Source organism: Melanerpes formicivorus, unplaced genomic scaffold (assembly GCF_026170545.1).
Source record: "Melanerpes formicivorus ecotype bairdi unplaced genomic scaffold, bMelFor1.0.p_v2 SCAF_63, whole genome shotgun sequence".
Classification (NCBI taxonomy): domain Eukaryota; kingdom Metazoa; phylum Chordata; class Aves; order Piciformes; family Picidae; genus Melanerpes; species Melanerpes formicivorus.
In genome coordinates, this window is record NW_027142415.1 from 647,357 (window position 1) to 671,036 (window position 23,680).

The following is a 23,680-nucleotide window of genomic DNA, read 5'->3' on the forward strand; positions in this document are numbered from 1 at the left end:
GTGGCTGGAGAGCAGCCAAACAGAAAGGGACCTGGGGGTGCTGATTGACAGCTGACTGAACATGAGCCAGCAGTGTGCCCAGGTGGCTAAGAAGGCCAATGGCATCCTGGCCTGCATCAAGAATAGTGTGGCCAGCAGGAACAGGGCGGACATTGTGTCCCTGTACTCAGCACTGGTTAGGCCACACCTTGAGTACTGTGTCCAGTTCTGGGCTCATCAGTTTAAGAAAGACTTTGAGACTCTTGAATGTGTCCAGAGAAGGGCAACGAGGCTGGGGAGAGGCCTCGAGCACAAACCCTACAAAGAGAGGCTGAGTGAGCTGGGGTTGTTTAGCCTGGAGAAGAGGAGGCTCAAGGGAGACCTCATTGCTGTCTACACCTACCAGAAGGGTAGTGGTAGCCAGGACAGGGTTGGTTTCTTCACCCAGGCAACCAGTGACAGAACAAGAGGACACAGTCTCAAGCTGTGCCAGGGGAAGTTTAGGCTCCAGGTGAGGAGAAAGTTCTTCGTAGAGAGAGTTGTTAGCCATTGGAATGTGCTGCCCAGGGAGGTGGTGGAGTCACCATCCCTGGAGGTGTTCAAGAGGGGATTTGACATAGCACTTGGTGCCATGGTTCAGTAGTCACAAGGTCTTGGGTGACAGGTTGGACTTGATGATCTTTGAGGTCTCTTCCAATCTTATTGATTCTATGATTCTCTGATTCATCTTCAGCTAAACCAGGTGCAAGGATTTTTTACTTTTAACAGGACCCAATACTCAGAATAAAGCTCTCTTGCTTTTGCAGTAAACAACAGATTCCTCACCATATGCAACAACAACAGAAATCAGACCTCTAATAATTGTTCTGTGAATAAAATGGAACTTGTTTCCTCAAATTAATCTGCTAAATGTTATCAAGTTCAGCCCATGCCACGTCATTAGCACAGCTTACAAGTTGTTAGGGCCCCTCCAAACATGTTTTCCAGCAGCTCTCAAACTTCTAATCCAAACACTAGTTGTAGCTCTTCCCTTAGAAGTTTAAATTTCCCTTATGGATGTAAGTGGAGCAGCCTTTTTTTTTCTCTCTCTTTTCTATTTTTTCCCCCATCTCTTCATTAATAAACTGCAGAAGATGATGACAGGAAAGCAAATGCCACATCACTTAGTTGTCTGTTGGTCCTTATGTAATTACGTTCTTGACATATTTCTGTTGACACTGTGTGTCAGAAAATCAAGGTTTGAATGATTGCTCCTGTAGGTTTTCCTGATAAAAATATCTCACAGTGTGCATGTGCCTGGGTGCCATGTTTAGTCAACCATGTTGCATTTCATCCCATTTACCCCTACTATGCTCAGCACCAAACCACATCCTTGCCCCACTTCTCCCCCTCCACCCCCCATAACTATTTTCCCATAGTCATGTCCATCTTCTTTCTCCTGATCTCTGTATCCACATTAATTAAGGCAAAGAAATATTCATACTATTCATCTTCAGGAGACAGACAGTAATAGAACACCTCCCTTCTGTTATGTTTCAAAAATGGACAAAGGCTTTCCATTTTGTGAGCAGTATTAGGCTCTGGACACGATGTGTAAGTGTGATATCAATTTAACAACAGAAGACACAACAGAACTTTAGCTACTTGAAATAATCCTCAACTACTTCAGTCTGGAGAAAAGAAGGCTCTGAGGTGACCTTACTGTGGCCTTCCAGTATCTGAAGGGGGTCTACAAGAAGGCTGGGGAGGGATTTCTCAGGGTATCAGGCAGTGGTAGGACTAGGGGGAATGGAATGAAGCTGGAGGTGGGGAGATTCAGGCTGGACGTGAGGAGGAAGTTCTTCACCATGAGAGTGGTGAAGCCCTGGAATGGGTTGTCCAGGGAGGTGGTTGAGGCCCTATCCCTGGAGGTGTTTAAGCCCAGGCTGGATGAGGCTCTGGCCAGCCTGATGTAGTGTGAGGTGTCCCTGCCCATGGCAGGGGGGTTGGAACTAGATGATCCTTGTGGTCCCTTCCAACCCTGACTGATTCTATGATTCGAACTAGAAATATTAAGAGACCACACCTAGAGAGGGTCCTGTCCCCTCCAGCATGCAATGCACTTTGCTGCTCCCCTGTACATTGCTTTTGTCCCAGGCATACTGTACAGAGCAAATTACTTACTAAGTGCTCTCGAGATCCTGTACCATATCCTAAACTGGCATAGATCAGAATAGCTCTGACAAAAATCAGTCAAGGTCTGCCAATACACATCAGCTGATTGGGAAATAAAATAATAATCCTGGAAGGATCTAGCTCTTGCAAAAGAAATTAGACTTTCAAAGCTCTGCCCTCATATTTGTTCAGGAAATCTGACATCTCCAGAGAAGTCTCTTCTGTTCCTATCACTCACATTTCAAGCTAAGAGGAGATGCAGCATTATACTGCTGAAGACCCTGTACTGAGCAGCTCACCAGCAATTCATTGCCACATAAACCAGGTAGTGAATACCAGTGAGAACCAGAGATGTAGACAACATGGTCTAACTGTTGGATGCTAGAAATTAACTGCCATATGTGTTTCAATCCCTTTCAGGATAAAGGACTTCCCTGAGCAAGGAAGATAAGCATTAGTACTTGTGCAAAGACATATTTGCTTCTTTATAGGAGACAATAAGGACCAGCTCGATCATTCCACCATTAAAGAAGGTGTTTCCTGCCCTTTTGTTGTTGTTGTTGTTGTTTTAATCTGATGGGTTTGGGTTTTGCTTTAATAAACAAGCACCTGTCAGCTATAACTGGTCACTTCCCAATCCAGACATTTTTACTTGGCTTTTTTCCTGTGTGCATCACAGCAGGAGGCTGAGTTCAGAGAGTCAGTGCGCAGATTAGGGGCAGGAGAGAAGCAGGAGAGGAGACGTTTGTTTGTAGGAGGTGTGAATAAGTGGATGGTTGAAGGCTGGTGTCACTGACATAGATAAAGGTGCAGAAAAGAAACATTAAGACAGGAAGAGATGAGCAGCAAGAGATTGCTGCCAAGGTTCTTGCAAACAAGAAAAAGAAATCCGAGGTTAGCATGAGGCGATTGAGGGAAACAGGTAGTGAATGAAAAGAGAAAGGCAAAGAAAGTGGTGATGTTTACCACAGAATAAGCTGAAAATTGTCAGTCCTTTGCAACAGATCACCCTGAAGATGTGTGGTATGTGTTGTGGAATTGGGTCATCTATCATTTCTCTCCCAGTCATGGGAGGGGGAAAAGGAGTATAGCACAGACCAAGCCTGTCTCTGTAGCAGCACCTCAGCAGCCTGAAGTGTAACTCCAGTGCCCTTGGCAAGTGTCTAGCCCCAAAACTGCCCCTGTCAGGACCTGTGAGTTGGAAAACATCACAAAGGAGGCAGGATGCTGTGGAACTCCAGCTCCATATTTTAATGGGACAGCTAGAACTGACCATTAGGCTTGAGTCGCTTGGGAAAAGCAGGTACCTTTCCCACATGGGAAGGAGCAGCATTACAACCAGAGGGACATCTTTAATGTCACCTTTTGTTGCAAGGTGTGACTTTAGAGTTATGGAACCAACAGTTTGGTACAGCTATTCTTACCTTGTTCTCAAGCTGATATAATATTGCAGGACAGGCATGTTATTCTTCTAGTCATAAGATGTCCATCTGGACAACCATGAGCACTGCCTGCATTCACGAAATCTAATCTCTGGCACACATTCCCTTCACCCAAACCAAACAAAAATTCAGTTCACCTGTCTTCCAGAAAACTGGAGCTGCTCTTGCAACAGGAGGTAGTCCTCTCCATTCAGTCTTGCACTTTCCACTGAATACGTTGTGGCCCAGTATAAATAGCCATTCACTGAATCCACCACCAGATCCTTCACAAGGAACATGACATGAGCCACAATATCCGTATGGCCACCCAGCAGTGCTTTTCTATAGATCTAGGGGCAAGAGAATTGCTTTTAGCATCAGCACTGATCAGCTGAGTATGCACAAATGACTTTTTCACAGCAGTTTATCAGAAGCTTATGCAAGCCTTGGAGAGAAGGGCAACGAGGCTGGGGAGAAGCCTCGAGCACAAGCCCTATGAGGAGAGGCTGAGGGAGCTGGGGTTGTTTTGCCTGGAGAAGAGGAGGCTCAGGGGAGACCTTATTGCTGTCTACAACAACCAGAAGGGAGGTTGTAGACAGATGGGTGTTGGTCTCTTCTCCCAGGCAACCAGCACCAGAACAAGAGGACACAGTCTCAAGCTGTGCCAGGGGAGGTTTAGGCTTGAGGTGAGGAGAAAGTTCTTCACAGAGAGAGTTGTTAGCCATTGGAATGTGCTGCCCAGGGAGGTGGTGGAGTCACCATCCCTGAAGGTGTTCAAGAGGGGATTGGACATGGCACTTGGTGCCATGGTTTAGTAGTCATGAGGTCTGTGGTGACAGGTTGGACTTGATGATCTTTGAGGTCTCTTCCAACCTTGGTGATTCTGTGATTCTGTGTTCAAAGTGCAAAGATGGAGGCTAAGATAAAATTATTAGTTAAAAATTAACAAAAGACAAAGCTGAGAAATCTCTTTCCCCTTGGCTTTCCCAGTTTTGGCAGCCTTCTGTCTGACAGAGTTTCTCACCCACTTCATATTCACTATTCACAAGTGTAAATGAGGGTGCAAGGCAGTGTGAAATCTGGCCTCCGAGCTCCAGTTTTTAAAACAGCTTCTGCCTTTGCACTTGCAAGAAATGAAAGGCAGAATTTGACAGCACTGCATAAATTAGCACTGCAATTTTGAAGTCAGATACCTTTTAAATACTTCACATGTCAATGTTCTTGATATGAGAGTGTACAAAGTGCAATGGTAATTATTTTTTTGATCTGCAGTGATCTGCAAAACATCACAGTACAGAAACCAATCTGGAAGAATCTCTGTGTAAACAAATCATGGCAAATGTGATTAAAATAAAGTCCCTCTACTTCCTAGCAGGGATCAACTTGGAAGCTTCCATGTTCACCATCTTCACTTATTTTTGCAGCACTGACTCCAACAAAACTGTTGATAGTGGCTTTGATTTGCCTGGTTTGCACCTGGAATTCACCATGCTGCATGAGTGGCTGTGAGTGAATGTTTTACTCCAACCTTTTATATAACTCTGGAAAAATAACATAAGGCCTTCTCCCAAATGATTAACAGCAAAGGTCAAAATGCCTCTCAGTTTGCAAGAAATTTGTTCTCCCAGATACAGGCTTCAGTACCTGAAGGGAGAACACAGTAGAATAGAATTAAACAAGTTGGAGAAGACCTTTGAGATCATCTAGTCCAACCTATCATCCAACACCATCTAATCAACTAAACCATGGCACCAAGCACCCCATCCAGTCTCTTCCTAAACACTTCCAGTGATGGTGACTCCACCACCTCCCTGGGCAGCACATTCCAATGGCCAATCTCTCTTTCTGGGAAGAACTTCTTCCTAACATCCAGCCTAAACCTCCCCTGGCACAGCTTGAAACTGTGTCCTCTTGTTCTGCTGCTGGGAGAAGACACCAACCTCTAACTAGCTGCAACCTCCTTCAGGTAGTTGTAGAGAGCAATAAGGTCTCCCCTGAGCCTCCTCTTCTCCAGGCTAAGCAACCCCAGCTCCCTCAGCCTCTCCTCATAGGGCTTGTGCTCCAAACCCCTCACTAGCTTTGTTGCCCTTAAAGCCAAGAAGGTTGGAGAGGGAGTGTTTACAAAGGCCTGCAGTGATAGGATGAGGGGAAATGGTTTGAAATTAGAGAAGAGTAGATTTAGATTGGATGTTAAGAACAAGTTCTTGACCACGAGGGTGCTGGAACACTGGAACAGGTTGCTCAGGGAGGTAGCTGAGGCCCCATCCCTGGAGATATTCAAGGTCGGGCTCAACAAGGCTCTGAGCAATCTGATTTGGTGGAGGATGTTCCTGTTCACTGCAGGGGGGTTGGACTAGAAGACCTTTGGAGGCTCCTTCCAACCCAAACCATTCTGTGATTCTATGACTTCAGGGACTTGTCCTCTTAAGAAATGCAGCTATGGATGTGATGATCTTTGAGGCCTTTTCCAACCTTGTTGATTCTATGATTCTATACTCACCGTGTTTGCTTTGCCAGCCCAGTACAAGCACTGACCCAACCAATCAAAGGCCAAGATCCTTGCATTTCTGACATCAGGCACATAAGTAGTCTCAGGGGTACCCTCTTTTGTGTTCAATGACCAGCTCTGAACTTCCCCCACGGAATTAATCCAGTAAAGAGTGTTGTTATACCAATCAAGGTCTTGAAGAAAAGAAATAAAACAGGAAGATATTAAGGATGTCACAAACATGGAAAGAAACCCCATGGTTTTAAAAAGAATAAAAAGTAGCCAGATGCTATTTCCTCCCCCGCTTTTTTTACAATGAATACACATGAGCAGACCCAGCTGAAGATCCTTCCTTACAGAAATGTACACCTATAGCACATGCATGGCCCTGCTGATTATAAATGCATGACATATATGGGGTGCTGGAGGCAGAACTCTTTGCTTCAGAGAGGTGATTTTAGCTCTGCTGTATCTGTGGTGATGTCAGTAAAGTTTCACTAAGGATTCATTTAATCCATAAAGTAGAAGAAAGAGAATGGACTCAAAGGCTCAGTGAAGCTGCTTCACTGCACTGCACTGCACTCAAGTCTAGACTTCTGCAGTGACAGGTCTTGTCTTTCAGTGCTGTTGATTAAATTTAAGGAGAGCTAATAAATACTGACAAGCCTGTAGCAGCAGCAGGAGTTTGTTTAGTATTTACCTGAAATATTTCTTATATGAGGATTGAGGAGTTCTCCTGGCCCATAGCTATCCAACTGCTGCTTCCAGAGCCCTTCAGCCCCCACTGCCAACATATATGGTTCTTCTCCAGCTGACAAAGAAAGGAAACTGCAGTTGTGCACACCAACAGGCAACTGATGTATAAGGGTTGTATTTCAACAGCAGGAAAGTTAGAATAGAATAGAATAGAATAGAATAGAATAGAATAGAATAGAATAGAATAGAATAGAATAGAATAGAATAGAATAGACCAGACCAGGTTGGAAGAGACCTTCAAGATCATTGTGTCCAACCTATCATCCAACACTATCTAATCAACTAAACCATGGCACCAAGCACCCCATCCAGTCTCTTCCTAAACACTTCCAGTGATGGTGACTCCACCACCTCCCCAGGCAGCACATTCCAATGGCCAATTACTCTCTCTACAAAGAATTTCTTCCTAACATCCAGTCTAAACCTCCCCTGGTGCAGTTTGAGACTGTGTCCTCTTGTTCTGGTGCTGATTGCCTGGGAGAAGAGACCAACCCCCACCTGGCTACAACCTCCCTTCAGGTAGTTGTAGACAGCAATAAGTTCTCCCCTGAACTTCCTCTTCTCCAGTCTAAGCAACCCCAGCTCCCTCAGCCTCTCCTTACAGGGTTGTGCTCCAGACCCCTCCCCAGCTTTGTTGCCCTTCTCTGGACACGTTCCAGCAACTCAACATCTTTCCTAAACTAAGGAGCCCAGAACTGGAAGTTACAGAAGCACAGTTTAATCTGTCCCTGCCCTAAGCAATAATGGATAAAGAAGGCAGGCACAAAAACATCATACCTTGAGAAAGTCAGATAGTCAGGCGGGCTTAGATCAAGAAAAATAAGGCAATTTGGAACCCTATTAGATGGTTACAAACTCCTGCGGATTTGGACTTGGCCTTACTGAAGTCAGGCAAAAGTCTCCCCTAATCTCAAGTGCCAGTCCAGTGCCTTAAACTGAAAGCTATTTCCCTTCAGACACAGGCTATTTTGGGTCAACCAGGTTTCAAAAAGAAAGATCTCCAAATCTCAGGCATTGTGCACACAGCCACATCCCCCATTAGCTATGCTCAAATCGAGGATTTTCAGCTTGTAATGAGCCTGCACTTTCCCATAAACTCTCATTAAACTCCAAGGCACTGCTCAAACCACTTCATTAAAGAAAGTGCTTTGCAGAGCATAGGAAAGAAATAGCACCTCTCATATCTGATCTGATGGTGTATCAAATAATGTGTTTGCTAGGGTACTTGCATTAGAAAAATGTATTTAAGTAGTAAAAATTAAATTATAACTATAATTGGAGAATCTTGCTACTTTAACTACAAGGAAATTTACTCATCCTACATTCTTTAGTCTTTCCAACACAACAGTCTTTGGGCCCCTCATTTTGCAGTCTTTGCCCAAAGCCTGGGCCTCACCAGGTGGGAAGATGCATGCATAACTCGTTCCACATTTCTCCTGGGTCACAAAGCAGTTCTCACCTTCTTGTAAAGTCGTGCCTCTAAATGATTCTGACCACGGCCCTTCACCAGCAGGAGACACAGCTCTGACTGACACTTCATACACTGTGGAGCTGACCAGCTCCTTCACTGTAAACCTGGTGTCACTGATGTTTGAGACAACTCTCTCCTCAGATGAATGCTGAGGTGACACTTTCACATCATAGGTCCAGTTCTGCCAAGCAGATAGACCTGTGAGATGCAAACAGTGATGTTATTGGAGTTGATGGCTGGAACAGGTGATACACAACCTTGGAGTAAACTGTATGTTGGAGACATTTCAAACATGCCCACATCAGGAGAATTAAGAAAGGGATGCATTAAAAATGTGCACTCTTCAGCTCTGGGATCAACTAAGAGTAGTAGCCCAATCCACATGAAGAATGAAGTAGGAACAAGCAAAATTTTCCCTAATCAGATTATTTTCTGCTGTTCAAAGACACAGGTGCAGGGGACAGGCACCACAGCACAGTCACTGATCAAAAATCATTATATCTTTGGCATGCATTTTCTCTGTCACATCAGCAACCAACATTAGTGCTACTCCACATCACACTAAAGGTGGAGCCTTGCTTAAAGCCCCTTGCAGGTGGTGAGTTTTCAGTATAAACTTCTATTAATTCAGCCAGCTTCTTTTTCTGGTGAATCTTGTACTAAATTTTTGCCCACTGAGGTACTTCTGCATCTTCCAGCAGAATCAGCTATTGAAGTCACCAAAGCCCAGCACCAGGAGAAGGGAAAGTTATTCCTCCAGAAAGAAAAGGAAGAGGCAGCTGAACTTACTGGTTCCAATAGCATGTTCAGGTGGTCTCCAGCTGATCACAGCTTGGTCCGATCCAAATAGCACTGTGACAAGCCGAGGAGGGGTTGGAAAGGGAAAAGGCTGAGTTGATACCCCATAGAAAAGCAAGTTGCCAAAGCCAAAGTACTCTGGGTGTGCCAAATTGCAGTCCACCACATACTCATTGAAGCTAGAACTGCCCCCTGGAGAGACCTCCTCAAGGAAAACTGCAGCGCCGTCTGTGACGGTGAATGTGTCATCCTCATAAGCAAAGCTCTCCATGTCATTGAATGGCACGTGGGATCGCAGCGTGTGAAGCTCTGAGCCATCAAGAAAGCCTGACACAAAGGTCTGCTCTGTTTTGTTGAAGAAAATAAGTCTCTTAGACTGGAAGCTGATCATGAAGTCTCTCAGAGCACTGGATTTCACTACTGGTGAAGCTGGGGAGGCAGTGCCAGGAAGGAGTGGAAGGTTTGCTCTGTATATGCCATCCTCCAGGAGACAGAAAATATAGCTGCCCATGGAGAAAAATAGACCCAAATAACTACAGTGCAAGAAACTCTGCAGGTGAGTCACAGATATTTCAACAGCTCAGAGATGTGATGTGCCTGTCTTCATGTAGACAATAGGAAGATGCTTTTGGTGCTATTAATATACACCCTGGGAGAATTAAGCACATCACTTTTTACCTTCTGGGGATTTGGCTGGCAGAATGTTGGAGAATATTCTTCCATAATACCTCAAGTGTTAAGCATGGACATTTTAAATACATAGAGCTTCATATTCATGAAAGCAAACCCCAAATTTCTGCACTGGAAATACTTTACCTCTTCTGCTAACACCCTAGGGAAGAAAATGCAGAAAACAGCACTGTATGATGTCACTCTGGTTCCAACAACTTTGCAGTTTGATATATGTTGCCTATTGCACTTCTGTTTTGGTAAGGCAAGAGTTTGAAACAGGAACCCAGATGACTAAGGAATTGAAGACAGTTAGAGGGGAGTTTCATAGCTTCTTCGACATCAAGTGCACAAAGGAGGACACTCACCCATTATAGGGATCAGCTATGACCTTCAGAGGGGAGGTCACATAAAGAGGAGTGATGTCTTCAGCTGCTGTGCAGTTCTGTAACTGGCAGACATGTATCTGGGTAATAAGAAGAAAAAGTGGTGATGCATTCATAGGGTGCTTTCTAGTGAGCAAACAAGCTGACCTGAGATTCCGTCAAGAGAACCAGACAAGGAAACACACCTCTCTCTCAGACCCAGGGCCTTCTGGGCTCCTGAGTTCAAGTGAATCCATGACAGCCTACCCCGAAAGAGTTGTCTGTCAGCCATCCTCCTCTTAACTCCCTACCTCTAAGCTGGAAGGGAAAGACCAGTTTGGGGGCTACAGGCAAATTCTGCACATTGAGACAAAATGGGAGAGAAAGAGTCAAGGAAGTGCTTTTCTGATCCTGGGAGAAATGCCTTTGGACTTCTCTAACCTGCAACAGATTCAGAATTCCCTGCCACCACTCTGCTCATGTACAGCTCACTTGTGTCTATTTATCAGTACTGCTCTCCCTGCTCCTTAGCAGTAACTGAAATATCAGACATGGCAAACTAACCATTCAGAGCAACTTCCCAGCCCTTTGTGCATTAGAGAACTGCAAAAGTAAGTGCAAAAATCCAACCACTGGTGGAATTGGTGGTTTATGAATCGAGTGCAGAGTTGCCATCTATGTTTTCACTTCAAATAGAAACTGTTGCAATCCAAGGTGCATCACTGCTGTGAAACACTTGCATCCTTGAACACCTTTTGTCACTTATGAAGGGTGCTGTAATCACTAACTAGTTATCTGACCACCTTCCTGAGGCAGAACAGGAGCTGAACAGACTAAATGCAAGCCAAGTAACAAAACCAAAGTTGCTTGTACTGGGCTTGAAGTGAATGTGAAGCCAGTCTCAAAACCAAAGCAATTAAACCCAAAGCTTTTTATGTTCTAAAGAGAAAAATGGGACAAAACCTCAGTGTTCCAAGCAGCCTATTTGCCTTAACTAGGACCTGGTGTGCAAACCTTTCTTATTTATTTCAATTTCATTTAAACTCTGAAATATGTGAATATGATTAAAGCAAAACCAAACCCAAAACTATTTCTTCAGTTGCATTTTGTGCGTGCACATCTATATATAAATCAGACTTTTCTCATGTAAAATAAATCACAGCAATGGTTCAAATAAAACAAGAGATTAATTAAGCCCCAGAGCTCTACCTTTTCATTCATGACAAAGTATATCCTCTGGTAAAGCCAGTCCACTGAGATGGATGTAATATTCCCCCAGCCAGCAAAAAACAGCCTTAGGTCAGACACATCAGACATATTTGCAGCTCCTTTCACCCAGATGGAGTGGCCCTCAGAAAAATAGACAGCTTGCTGGTAAACATTGACAGCAATCCCTAAAACCAGAAAGATATGGGTACACAAATAATATAAGAGAGAAGCTTGATTTTACCAGTAACTTGTTCTGCTTGTCTTACAAAGAAGTACTTTTCAATCTGCAACCCAACTGGAAAAAGTTTCACTGGGTTTTCCTCCTCTACTTCTAGTCTTCTTTCAGATAAAAAAGAAACTTTCCCATTTGCTATGTAAATGACATTACTGGAGACAATTGCCCTTCTGGAAGGTCATCAGACAAAAAACAGGTAACATGCAAACCAGCTGACAATGATCACCCCTCTCCAGAGCAAACAGATGCAAATGACATCTCCTTACGAAACACCGCTCACCGCAGACTTCAAGCTAGACATTATCCGTGCCACCTCTGTGCTATCAAAGGGTATTCAGTCCAGGGCAATGTTTGTACTCTGGCATCTTTTTGATGCCATGAACTTCAGGAGGCAAACTCAGATTTCCACACTTTCTCTAAGTACCAAATACAGCACCAGTGTAGATAAGAAATATTACAGTCACCAGCAATTTGAGATAATGTGAATGTCTTGATGACTTGGGCTGCTAATGTGTCATTATACAGCTCCGTGCTCCAGATTAGATAGTGCACTAACATTCTCTTCAGCCAGTGTCTTTTGACATGCTGCATTGTTTCATTCTTAAGTTTAAGCCACTTCACTTCCCCATGTTCACATTGAAAAAAACCCAGTCATTAATCACACAGAAAGATCTGCTTTGGCTTCATGTTATCCTGATGTAGATACACACCATGGAAAAGTTCAGCTCTGAAGTAGCTGCCCTGATTCAGTGAAGAAAAAGCCACACTGAGAGAACAATTAATCTCTTCTCAGTACCTGTCATTTACAAATAAATCACGTCCTGAAAGTTCCTTTTTCTCCCCACTGACCATAGAGGGAGGCTAGACACCGTCTTAGGCAAGGTGAGGTGCACTGTGTCTTTGGTGACACAGAGGTTTAAGTCATACTTGAAAGAAGAGAGCACAATCTGGTTTTACCTGTGATGTTGTGGTGTACAATACCATTTTGCAGGCACTGGGCAGCTTCAAGGAATTGCTCTGTGCATCTCTTCCTTAAAGACTGGTTTCTGGATAGGAAGAGCCATCCTGCTTTTTCCTTAGCTAACAGAGAAATTTAGAGTTTAGGTAACTGTAGCACAGAAAAAATGTTGCTAACTTGGAACATCATTAGCAGACATGCATATGCACATGTACACCCATTCCTATGTGTGCCAAGTACTTATGGCTCAAGATTCCTTAGCCATTGGAATGTGCTGCCCAGGGAGGTGGTGGAGTCACCATCCCTGGAGGTGTTCAAGAAGGGATTGGACATGGCACTTGAAGCCATGGTTTAGTAGTCATGAGGTGTTGGGTGACAGGTTGGACTTGATGATCTTCGAGGTCTCTTCCAACCTTATTGATTCTATGATTCATGTACTTGGCATGGTATCACTGGGTATGTTTTGACAAAATCTTTATGTTAAGTATTTCATGGTATTAGAAGAAATATATCTTCTTGTCAGCTGTTAAAATCCCATCTAGAAAATGGAAGCATGTCCTCTCAGTGACTACCTTGGACCACTGAGATGTTTTTCATCCATAACACAACTCAGGCCAACCAGCATCCCAGGGTGTTACGATGCTGTGTAGCCTAACAACATCTGGAACTGAAGAACAGGACTCTCTGATACATTCTTGACTCCTCACTGTGCAACTCTTTGTCATGCACTGTTTGCAGTCTATCTCTCTTCTGCCAGGTAGATGGCAGCCCAGGGAATGTGACTTTGACCCCAGGAACAGACAGCAATAAGGACTCTGCTGCTCTTGTACCTTTGGATTCTGGGGTTGTGATGTTGGCTTCAGCAGAGGGTCCATCACCAAACTGATTCACGGCCACAATGCTGAACCTACAAGAAGCCAGAGAGATGGATTTTGGTTTGCAGGTTTCTCGTGAAACATAGCCTGGGAAACATTTTATCCAGCAGGGCAGCTCCTACAGAAGTGTTTGAACACTTATCTAAATACAGTGCTCTAGGAAATGTGTAATAAAAAATAAACCCAACAGAGGCTGACGTCCCCAAAAGTAGGACAAAAGAATCTTCTAAACTAAAACACAAAATGGGGTTTGAGACCCAGAAGAATTTCATTTCAAAGAAAGATCTGCATTTACCAGGGCAAGCAGGGTGCAGGCCTTTGTGTTTAAAGAAAATCAAGACCTTTTTCCAGATGCTAAGGACTAGAGAGGACTGCTCTCAGTCCCTGAAGATACTGAAAAACAAGAAAAACAGCAGCTAAGAAACTGCAGCAGGTTGGCCCTATACCAAATATCTTTTCCTTCCTCCCCATCTGACTTCCACATAAGCAGCCAACTCCATCTGAAACAAGTGCATCATCTCAGGGAAGACACCCTTGCTTTTGGCAAAGCTAGAAGTAAGTAGCATAAGTGTAGAGAAGTGGCATTCAGGCATAGCAGTGAATGCTACAGAGCCTATGGCCATGGTGGTCATCTTTGCTTTTCATACCTGTAAGTGGTGTTGGGGAAGGTGGAGTAGAACTGAAAGCTGTTCCCTCTTGAGGCTCTCGACAGTTTATGGTTCTTACTGGTCAGGAGCAAGTTATATCCAACAATCAATCCATTGGGAAAAAGTGGTGGAAGCCAGCTAACTTCAACAGTGTTTGGACTTGAACTCTGAATATCTTTAATGATAGGGGCTGTTGTAGGAACTGTAAGAAACAGAAATACCTGAGGTATTTTAGGTTTCATACCTGTTTGTTTGCACTAGTAAAGATCATTAGGGACAGCACAAAATTTCCACAATGGTTAACTTTTTCTTCATGTGTTTGTACTTCAGTCAAAACAAAAAGTTGAAATGGCTAATTGTACACAAAGATATTCAATGTGCCCTCAGTTTTGACCATGCATTTTTTGTTCTGTGCACTCTGTTAAAACTAAAAGCAGGAAGCTGCCCTAAATCTTCTAGATTAAAAAGCACAAATCATTCTGTTAATGAAGCATCAGTGTTTACTGTGAAAGAAACAACATGGAAACATGGACATGAGGAGGAAGTTCTTTATCATGAGGGTAGTGGAACACTGAAACAGGTTGCCCAGGGAGGTAGTTGAGGCCCCAGAAACAGGTTGCCCAGGGGGGTAGCTGAGGACTTATCCCTGGAGATATTCAAGGTCAGGCTCGACAAGACTCTGGGCAACCTGATCTAATGGAGGATGTCCCTGCTCACTGCAGGGGGGTTGGACTAGATGACCCTTGGGGGGTCCCATCCAATCCAATCCAAACCATTCTATGTTTCTGATGCAATCCTGAAAGTCACAACTCATAGTGCAAATCATTACCTCCAAAAGCAAGTGTCCGGTAACTGGAACTAGATGGAGAGTGGAGCTGCAGCTGAGATGTAATGACCCAAACTACTCGAAACACATATTCTGTGAAGGCTTGAAGGTCTTTGACTCTATAGTAGGTTTCAGATACTACCTGGAATAATACATAGACACAATATGATTATTTTTTTCCTCCCTCCCTCTGCAGCTACTATCTTGGGTGTTATCAGAGCAAAAGGGGGCTCACAGAACACAGAATCACAGTATCACCAAGGTTGGAAGAGACCTCAAAGATCATCAAGTCCAACCTGTCACCCAACACCTCATGACCAAACTGAGAACTCAGGAGTTCTCCTGGCCCATAGCTATCCATCTGCTGCTTCCAGAGACCTTCAGCCCCCACTGCCAACATATATGGTTCTTCTCCAGCTGACAAAGAAAGGAAACTGCAGTTGTGCACACCGACAGGCAACTGATGTATAAGGGTTGTATTTCAACAGCAGGAAAGATAGAATAGAATAGAATAGAATGGAATGGAATGGAATGGAATGGAATAGAATAGAATAGACCAAGCCAGACCAGGTTGGAAGACACCTTCAAGATCATCACTTCCAACCTATCATTCAACACCAGCTAATCAACTAAACCATGCAACCAAGCACCCCATCCAGTCTCCTCCTAAACACCTCCAATGATGGTGACTCCACCACCTCCCTGGGCAGCACATTCCAATGGCCAATCACTCTCTCTGTGTAGAATCTCCTCCTAACATCCAGTCTGAACCTCCCCTGGCACAGCTTGAGACTGTGTCCTCTAGTCCTATTTACCCTAAAAGGTTTATGGCCTCCAGTCATTGTTCCTCAATGATTAATTCAGAAGAATTTCCTGCTTAGAAAATTATCTTTGCCTTTGGTTTGGGGCACCAACCTGCCATGTCTGTAAACGAGTCCAAGAGAGATGATGGCAAGATAACAGGTGACGTAAAAGGACATAATATGAGAAGTAACTACTGAGTCAGAACCAAGCTCTAGCTAGCCAACTATTGTCTTTCACAAGAACCAAAAGAAATTTCTCTAGGGAAAGGTAGGGGGGGGAAAAAAAGCCTGCAGTGATATTTCTCCTGAATACTCTGTCTTGACATTTTCTAAGCATGACTCAACAGGAAACAATGGTGAAGTTTCAAAGTTTCCCTTCAGTAGAACTTAGCTTTTTCTTCCACTAATTTGTCCACTCACTTTTTCAAGTCCTAATTAGTCATTCTACTAATTTTAATATTTAGGAGTTTAAATGTAGCAGCTTAACATCCACATGTGGCAGGAAGCAGCTGAACATTTGAACTACACATTCTATGAGGAAATAACTGTCATTTGCTACCAGCTAGTGACCACCAAGGTTCTAAGTTCCTGTGTTGGAGCACAGAGGGAGTAATTGTCCACTTCTCAGCTTCTCCATTTTGCTCATGATTTTGCAAACCTCCTTTATGTGCCTAACATACCATGCAATAGTTTTCTGTTTCTGGGGTACTGGTTGACAGAAGGCTGAACATGAGCCAGCATTGTGCCCAGGCAGCCAAGAAGGTCAATGGCATCCTGGCCTGGATCAGGAACAGTGTGGCCAGCAGGAGCAGGGAGATCATTCTCCCCCTGTACACTGCACTGGTTAGGCCACACCTTGAGTCCTGTGTCCAGTTCTGGGCTCCTCAGTTTAGGAAAAATGTTGACTTGCTGGAACAGGTCTAGAGAAGGGCAACAAATCTGGGGAGGGGTTTGGAACACAAGCCCTATGAGGAGAGGCTGAGGGAGCTGGGGTTGCTTAGCCTGGAGAAGAGGAGGCTCAGGGCAGACCTTATTGCTGTCTACAACTACCTGAAGGGAGGTTGCAGACAGGTGGGGGTTGGTCTCTTCTCCCAGGCAACCAGCACCAGAACAAGAGGACACAGTCTCAAGCTGTGCCAGGGGAGGTTTAGGCTGGATGTTAGGAAGAAGTTAGGAAGTTCTTCACAGAAATAGAGATTGGCCATTGGAATGTGCTGCCCAGGGAGGTGGTGGAGTCACCATCACTGGAGGTATTTAGGAGGAGACTGGATGCTTGGTGCCATGGTTTAATTGATTAGATGGTGTTGGATGATGGGATGGATGCGACGATCTCAAAGGTCTCTTCCAAGTGGTTTTTCTATTCTATTCTATTCTGTAATAAAACAAAACAAAACAAAAACAAAACAAAACAAAGAGCAGAGGAGGACTTATTTCCTTGCAAAGTAAGAGGAAGCATTCTTCTTTACCTCTGTGTACCTCCAGTCTCCAGGGAGCTCACTGAACTTCCACTGAATAATGTATTTTACATCAGAGATGTTAGCTGGACTCCAGCGTAGTGTGACACTGTGGTTTCCAATGGTAGATGCAAATGGTGCTTCAGGCTTGTTCAAGCAGTCTGAGGGGAATTAAATACAACAGTAAGAACAAATTCTTTCATAGTGATCTCTGGGGGTTTAGGGTTAAAGGCTTATTGCCTCACACACCTGAAAGCTGTGAAGCTAATAAAAATAGTCCAAAGAATATGTAGAGCATGTGGCTGAATAAAGCACATGACAGTAGAAGGAAAATTTGATAAAGTAAGCCTGAACTGAGCCAGCTCAGAGGCTCACAGGATGTTAGGGGTTGGATGGGATTGAGTCCAACCTCCCTGCCAGAGCAGGAGCATAGAATCTAGCACAGGTGGCACAAGAATACATCCAGATGGGTCTTGAAAGTCTCCAGAGAAGGAGACTCCACAACCTCTCTGGGCAGCCTGTTCCAGTGCTCTGTGAGCCTCCCAGTGAAGAAGTTCCTCCTCATGTTGAGGTGGAAGCTCCTGTGCTGTAGTTTCTATCCATTGCCCCTTGTCCTATCCCAGGGTGCGAGTGAGCAGAGCCTGTCCCCTCCCTCTTGACCCCTAGCCCTCAGATATTTAGAAACATTTATTAAATCCCCTCTCAGTCTTCTCTGGTCATAGACTTAGAAATGGATACAGGGTGGAAGAATTCCAGCTCAATGCAAGCAAATGTGACTACAACTCTGCTCTTGTGTCAATGCAGTTTTAGTTACAGGTACTTAGTAAACCCTTTCTGAACAGAAACCTAGAGAGGTTTGGGAGATGTTTGAAGATATTTTCAAGGGGGCTATTTCAATAGCACTGTATTGGCCCTGTTGTTTCCATCTAAGTTACAGGAGCTTTTGGCAGTGATTTCAAGATCACAGAAACATGGAATCACAGAATGGTTTGGGTTGGAAGGGACCTTAAAGATTCTAACCACTTGCCATGGGCAGGGACACCTTCCACTAGACCAGGCTGCTCAAAGCCTCACCCAGCCTGGTCTTGAAATCTTCCAGGGATGAGGCTTCTAAAACTTCTCTGGTCAACCAGTTCCAGCGTTTCACCATCCTCATAGTAAAGAGCTTCTTCTTAATGTCCAATCTAAATCTCCCTTGCTCTAGCTTTAAATAGACAGGCCATGGATTGGTGCTCAACAAAGTATCATCCTAAACAGTTGAGACTGTGTTCAAAAAATCTCATGCCTGTGACATAAAATTTTACTGCAAGACAGAATTAACTTCATTGCATTTGTTAAAACAGAAGAGTGGTGATGATCTTGTGAATCAAAACACTCAGGAAGAGATTCCTACTTTATTTTTCCTTTCCAAAGAAATCTAGATAACACAATAACACTAATAATCATAAAACTGCATTTATCAGACCATGAGCTGGACACAGAACTCTGTTCAGACTTACTCTGTGCTTCGACTCCATATGCATCCTCTGCACGGCTACAGCCAAACTTACAGGAAACTGTCTGTGGAGGGTACAGAACTCACTTGTTACTTTGGCATAAAGGCAAACTTCCTCCTACAACTATGCAAACATGTTCTGAATGCATACAAGTCCTGTGGGTATATAGAATAGAATAGAATAGAATAGAATAGAATAGAATAGAATAGAATAGAATAGAATAGAATAGAATAGAATAGAATAGAATAGAATAGAATAGACCAGACCAGACCAGGTTGGAAGAGACCTTCAAGATCATCATGTCCAACCCATCATCCAACACCACCTAATCAACATACAAACCAACCAATAGATCCCCTCTAAAAAGCAGCAGTACTACAAACTGACACCAAAGAGCTACCCAAGAGCCTTTCCATCATTTCATTGGGCACTGAATTAGGGTTTTCCTCCTTACACCCTGTCCCTTTGTTGAAAGCACAAATATGGGGATAAATTAAAGTTGGGAATAGACTACAATGACAACCAGGGACTTGGGAAGCAATGGGGTTTAACTTGGTAATGATATGTTCAATATGCTGCTTCACATTCTCCTGCTTCATCTACTTCCCATGAATGAGGCACACGCTTACAAATGTAGTCCCAGCCAGTTTTCACAATAACTGAAATTAGTCATTGGTTAGAGCAGCCATGCTAATTCACACTTCCTTGATAGTAGTTACTCCTTCTGGTACAGTTATGCCTACAAGTTGCAAACATACCAAATACCCAGGGCACTGCGTTCTCCACACTCACATGCCAAGGACAGAAAGTTTTCAGTCCAGGTACCAGCGTTACCCTGCGTAGTGGGTAGAGAACTTAAGAAGAGGTAGGAGCATTTTCCAGGTGGATCTCAGATTAAAAGCTGTACATAAAACTGAGCCTCCTAGAAAGCCAAAGCTTCTGAGAAGTGATGGCTTGAGCTTTTCTAGACAGGCATTTCATTTGGGCTCGTTCTGTTTCGCAGGTTCATTTGGCTTATGAAATCTCGACGCTTGCTTTGTACAATAACCACCTCTCAAGTGAAAATTAACCTTTAGCTCCTGCAGAATCAATTCATTATGTTAAGTGAGCTAATTCTTTTTAATTGCTCTTCCTGTGGTTCCAGGATGTACACCTCCAGTCCCCGATGGAAGCTGATAAGGCATATTGCTTCAGATAACAGCTGCAGCCGACACGAGTTTTAGAGCTTGCTCAGGAGTGTATTCCTATGGACATTACCTCACAGCCAGGCACTCAGTGACAAGGGCAAGCACTGAAGTTTTTTCCAATGCTTTTTTCTATTCAGAGAAATAAAATCCTCCCCTGTGAATTCTCAGGACTGTTAGCAGGCAAAGATTCTGGTTATTAGCAGACATCAATTATCAACTGCACACTGGAGCTTTTGTTTACACCCAAGCATTGTTGAGTTTGTAGGGGAAGTGCCTTCAGTTTACATTCTGATTCATAATGCCTTCTTTATTTAACAGGTGTTTCTGACCATTTGGGTCTTGTCATGTTTTTCTTTCTTTTTCCTGATCTTTGTCTGAACTGTAAATCCAATTTTTGTAAGAGGATTACTAAAGCTCCCAGCCTTAGAAATTTTGAGGGAAATTTGCCATCTGCTCTGCCTGAAAACAAGAAATCCTTGAATATCCTCCACTGATCAGACCTGTTGGAATCCCCTTCCAGGGAATGAGGCTTCTACAACTTCTCTGGTCAACCAGTTCCAGTGTCTCACCATCCTCATAGTAAAGAATTTCTTCCTAATGTCCTACCCAAATCTCCCCTGCTCTGGTTTCAAATAGGCAAGTCAATGACTGGTGCTCAACAAAGCATCATCTTAAATGGTTGAGATTGCATGGAAAATGTCTCAGGTTTATGAAAAAGGTTTTACTATAAGGCAGAATTAACTTCACTGTATTTGTTAAAACAAGAGTGGAGATTTTGGTGTGAATCAAAACACTCAGGAAGACATTTCTACTTTTCTTCAACCCAGGTAACAGAATAAGACAATAACTTTAAAACTGAATTTACCAGACCACGAATTGGACACAGAACTCTATCCAGACTTACTCTGTGCTTTGACTCCATATGCATCCTCTGCATGGCATGGCTACAGCCAAACTTACAGGAAACCTGTATGAACCAGATCCTGCTGCCCTTTGTTGTGAACATTCCCACCAAATTCAGTGGCACTCCCTTGTTCCTAGGTGAGAGGGAACAAGGAAGTTCCTGGGCTGGCTTCATACCTATCACTGTAAATTCCAGTCTACCTGCAGCACAGAGCAGGCACTCCTCATCTGAGAGCTCTTTCCTAAAGGGAAACACATTGTCCCTCACTCAATTGTGTTTTACTTCATTCAGACTGTGTCTAGTCAAGAGTGTGATTTGTCCTCTAGCTTCCACTCCTTATTCCCACTTCTCACCCAGCTGATGTCACAGGAGCCTTAACAAGCATACACGTTTGATGGCATCAATGAAAAACTGGGTAGAACAAGACTCCTGGGAGCACTTAGAACATAGTTTAAATAGATCTGTACTGGGTTCTATACTAATGTGACTAGTCTGCTTTTAAAAAAGCATTATTTTTTGACACACAGCAGATTTGAATGCAAGCATGCTCTTAGCCACCCTGCTGGAAAGAAGGGGTGCATGTACTTAACTCATTCTTCAGCTTTAGGGAGCACAAAGCAGACATGGACTGATAAGTTTGTGTAGCTACATTGCATTTCTTAGTACTATTATGGTAGTATTATACTATGCTATTATGGTACTTACTATGTGGACATAGTAATCACTGAAATCATGACTTACTTATTTTTTATTGATCTGATAGCATTTAACTCACCTCACATGCTCTGCTGTATGTCTGGTTCTGCCAAGAAGCAAGTCAGGAAAAGGTAGGATTAGCATGCACATAATAATAGAGTATTTCAAGCAGATAATATCAATTAATTAGAAGTTTCTTCCAGTGAAAGTACACTGCAAAACCTTATCATTGCCAGGTAAGGAGAGAAGGAAAAACCACACTTGAAATAACCCCACAGAAAGTCAACATCAAAATGATGCCAAGAATGAACGAGCTTCAGGTGTTCAAGAGGTCCAGGAACAAAAGGCCAGTTTAAAAACTGCCATGGCAGTTGTCCCAGACCAGTGCTCAGTCTCATCCATCTGGTTTAGCAAAAGCAAGAAATCAATCTAGTAAGGACCATGTGCTTCATTTACATCTGCATACAGCTCTGGGACAGTAAAATCCTGAATTCTTTCTCTCTGTTTGAGAGTCTGGGCGAGTGTTTGAGCTTAATGAGCTGTAAAACATCCCCACATTTTGGCAAACACAGTAAAAACTTTCTGTGTTCCAGGTAACTCCCAGAGCAAGAAGGACTGCCTTCTGAAAGGAGAATTTATAAAGGCACTGAGTAAAAATATGGACATTACATCTTTTCACAGACACACTGCTCTGGTTAGGTTTTCCACATCTGCCATTGGATAAGGTACTCAATGGACTGGAGACAAGTGCTGCAGAGCCAAGGCTAAGGCAATACTCACACATTTCAGTGGGCACTGGGTTTGCACTGTTGCATTCCAAAGCTGGCATCCCTGTGTGCACTGCAAAGACAGACAGTGGTTTTGAAAAGGACCTTTCTAAAGAGAAGGAATACTACAGCACTAAGGGTGAGGACAATGCATCCATTTCCAGCTGCAGGAAAACATTCTGCATCACCAACTTTGTGCCCTGACTCCTTAGCAATAAAGTAGGAATTTACAGCACTTAAACACTGTAACAAAAATATTAAATACACCAAAGATTTCAGGTACTCAGTTACTACACTGAGGGAGTTATGCTCTATACTGCCCTTCTCGATGTACAGCGTGGAATTAAATCATTCTCAGAGGCTGCTTTGTGCAAAACAAGAGATTTTCAGGTAGCTGCCCAGCTCCAGTAAAGACTTTGACATCCTTGCACATACTGAGAGCACTTAAAAGGACTACAGGACACCAGAGCATCCTGTGACTATCAGCTGGGAGAGTGAGGCCTTGGGAAAGGGCTGCTGAACAGCTCCAGGAGCAGGAGGAGCCCTGGCTAAAGCAGTGCATCTTCACTCTTGCTCTGGGAATAAGCCACCCAGCCAGCCATGATGTGTGTGGGTGTATTCAGTGCTCCTTCTCTCCCAGCTTTATTTCATCACTTGCTCTCTGCAGAGCAGTAACAGAGGTGCAGGATGCAGCACAGCCAAGCACAGTGGAAAGCCATTCATCACAACCCACTCACTCCCCAACAGGCAAGGCATCGGCTTCAAACCCATGATCTTATAAATAATATGTGCTTTGGATTTGATGTTGGACCCTTCTCCTTTATTCTGTCCCATCCACTTGTCAATGGTGCTGTACATTATTCTTTTTAAAGGGAAGCTGTCAGGGAACAACTTTGGAAGCAGGAGACTGTTATCAAACCTTACAAAGCCTCATGAAAAAAAAACCAAGCTAAAACCAACAACAGCAAGGCTTGATAACACTGAGCAAGGACACACAGTAACCTAAACCTCTAAGTCAATGTGGCTATGTATTGTCATGGCAACACAGCCTTTTATGGTCCTAGTGTCATAAATGACCCAACCTCACCAGATATCAAGTGTTGAGAAGCTGCTTCCCACTAGTCTCTGTGGAAAATATTGATGACTGATTTCTCCACTGCTCTGCAAAGAATATATGTAACCACCAGCTCGAACTGCATTTGAAATCTGAACTGGGGGAACAGCAGATAAGGTCCTCACTGCTGGGGAAAGCTCACATGAATCTAGTCTGACAGGACACTACCTTTTTAACAACAGTCATTTTAAGCTTTCTCCCATCAAATAGCTGAGAAGAAGGGGGGGGAAAAAGGGAAGGAAAGCGGAGGGAAAGGAAAGCAGAGGGAAGGGAAGGGAAGGGGAGGGGAGGGGAGGGGGAGGGGAGGGGAGGGGAGGGAGGGGAGGGGAGGGAAGGGAAGGGAAGGGAAGGGAAGGGAAGGGAAGGGAAGGAAGGGAAGGGAAGGGAAGGGAAGGGAAGGGAAGGGAA

The 23,680-nt window shown here is 43.8% G+C and overlaps 1 protein-coding gene across 3 annotated transcripts in view; it reads right to left on the reverse strand.

The window, feature by feature from the left end:
- ROS1 (ROS proto-oncogene 1, receptor tyrosine kinase) overlaps positions 1-23,680 on the reverse strand; it is an 80,729-nt gene that overhangs the window by 53,499 nt on the left and 3,550 nt on the right. For all 3 annotated transcript variants that reach the window (XR_010990293.1, XM_068162289.1, XM_068162290.1), the window contains exons 3-17: positions 22,172-22,231; positions 21,471-21,497; positions 18,608-18,668; positions 17,121-17,269; positions 14,855-14,993; positions 14,026-14,227; positions 13,334-13,410; positions 12,503-12,625; positions 11,311-11,495; positions 10,105-10,202; positions 9,059-9,570; positions 8,258-8,467; positions 6,743-6,853; positions 6,055-6,236; positions 3,713-3,904 (exon numbers count right to left, since the gene is read on the reverse strand). Coding sequence is in view for 2 of the 3 variants with exons in the window: in XM_068162289.1 (XP_068018390.1) it covers positions 3,713-3,904; positions 6,055-6,236; positions 6,743-6,853; positions 8,258-8,467; positions 9,059-9,570; positions 10,105-10,202; positions 11,311-11,495; positions 12,503-12,625; positions 13,334-13,410; positions 14,026-14,227; positions 14,855-14,993; positions 17,121-17,269; positions 18,608-18,668; positions 21,471-21,497; positions 22,172-22,231 (2,328 nt within the window). In the remaining variant the exon portion in view is untranslated. The remainder of the gene's footprint in view (positions 1-3,712; positions 3,905-6,054; positions 6,237-6,742; positions 6,854-8,257; positions 8,468-9,058; positions 9,571-10,104; positions 10,203-11,310; positions 11,496-12,502; positions 12,626-13,333; positions 13,411-14,025; positions 14,228-14,854; positions 14,994-17,120; positions 17,270-18,607; positions 18,669-21,470; positions 21,498-22,171; positions 22,232-23,680) is intronic.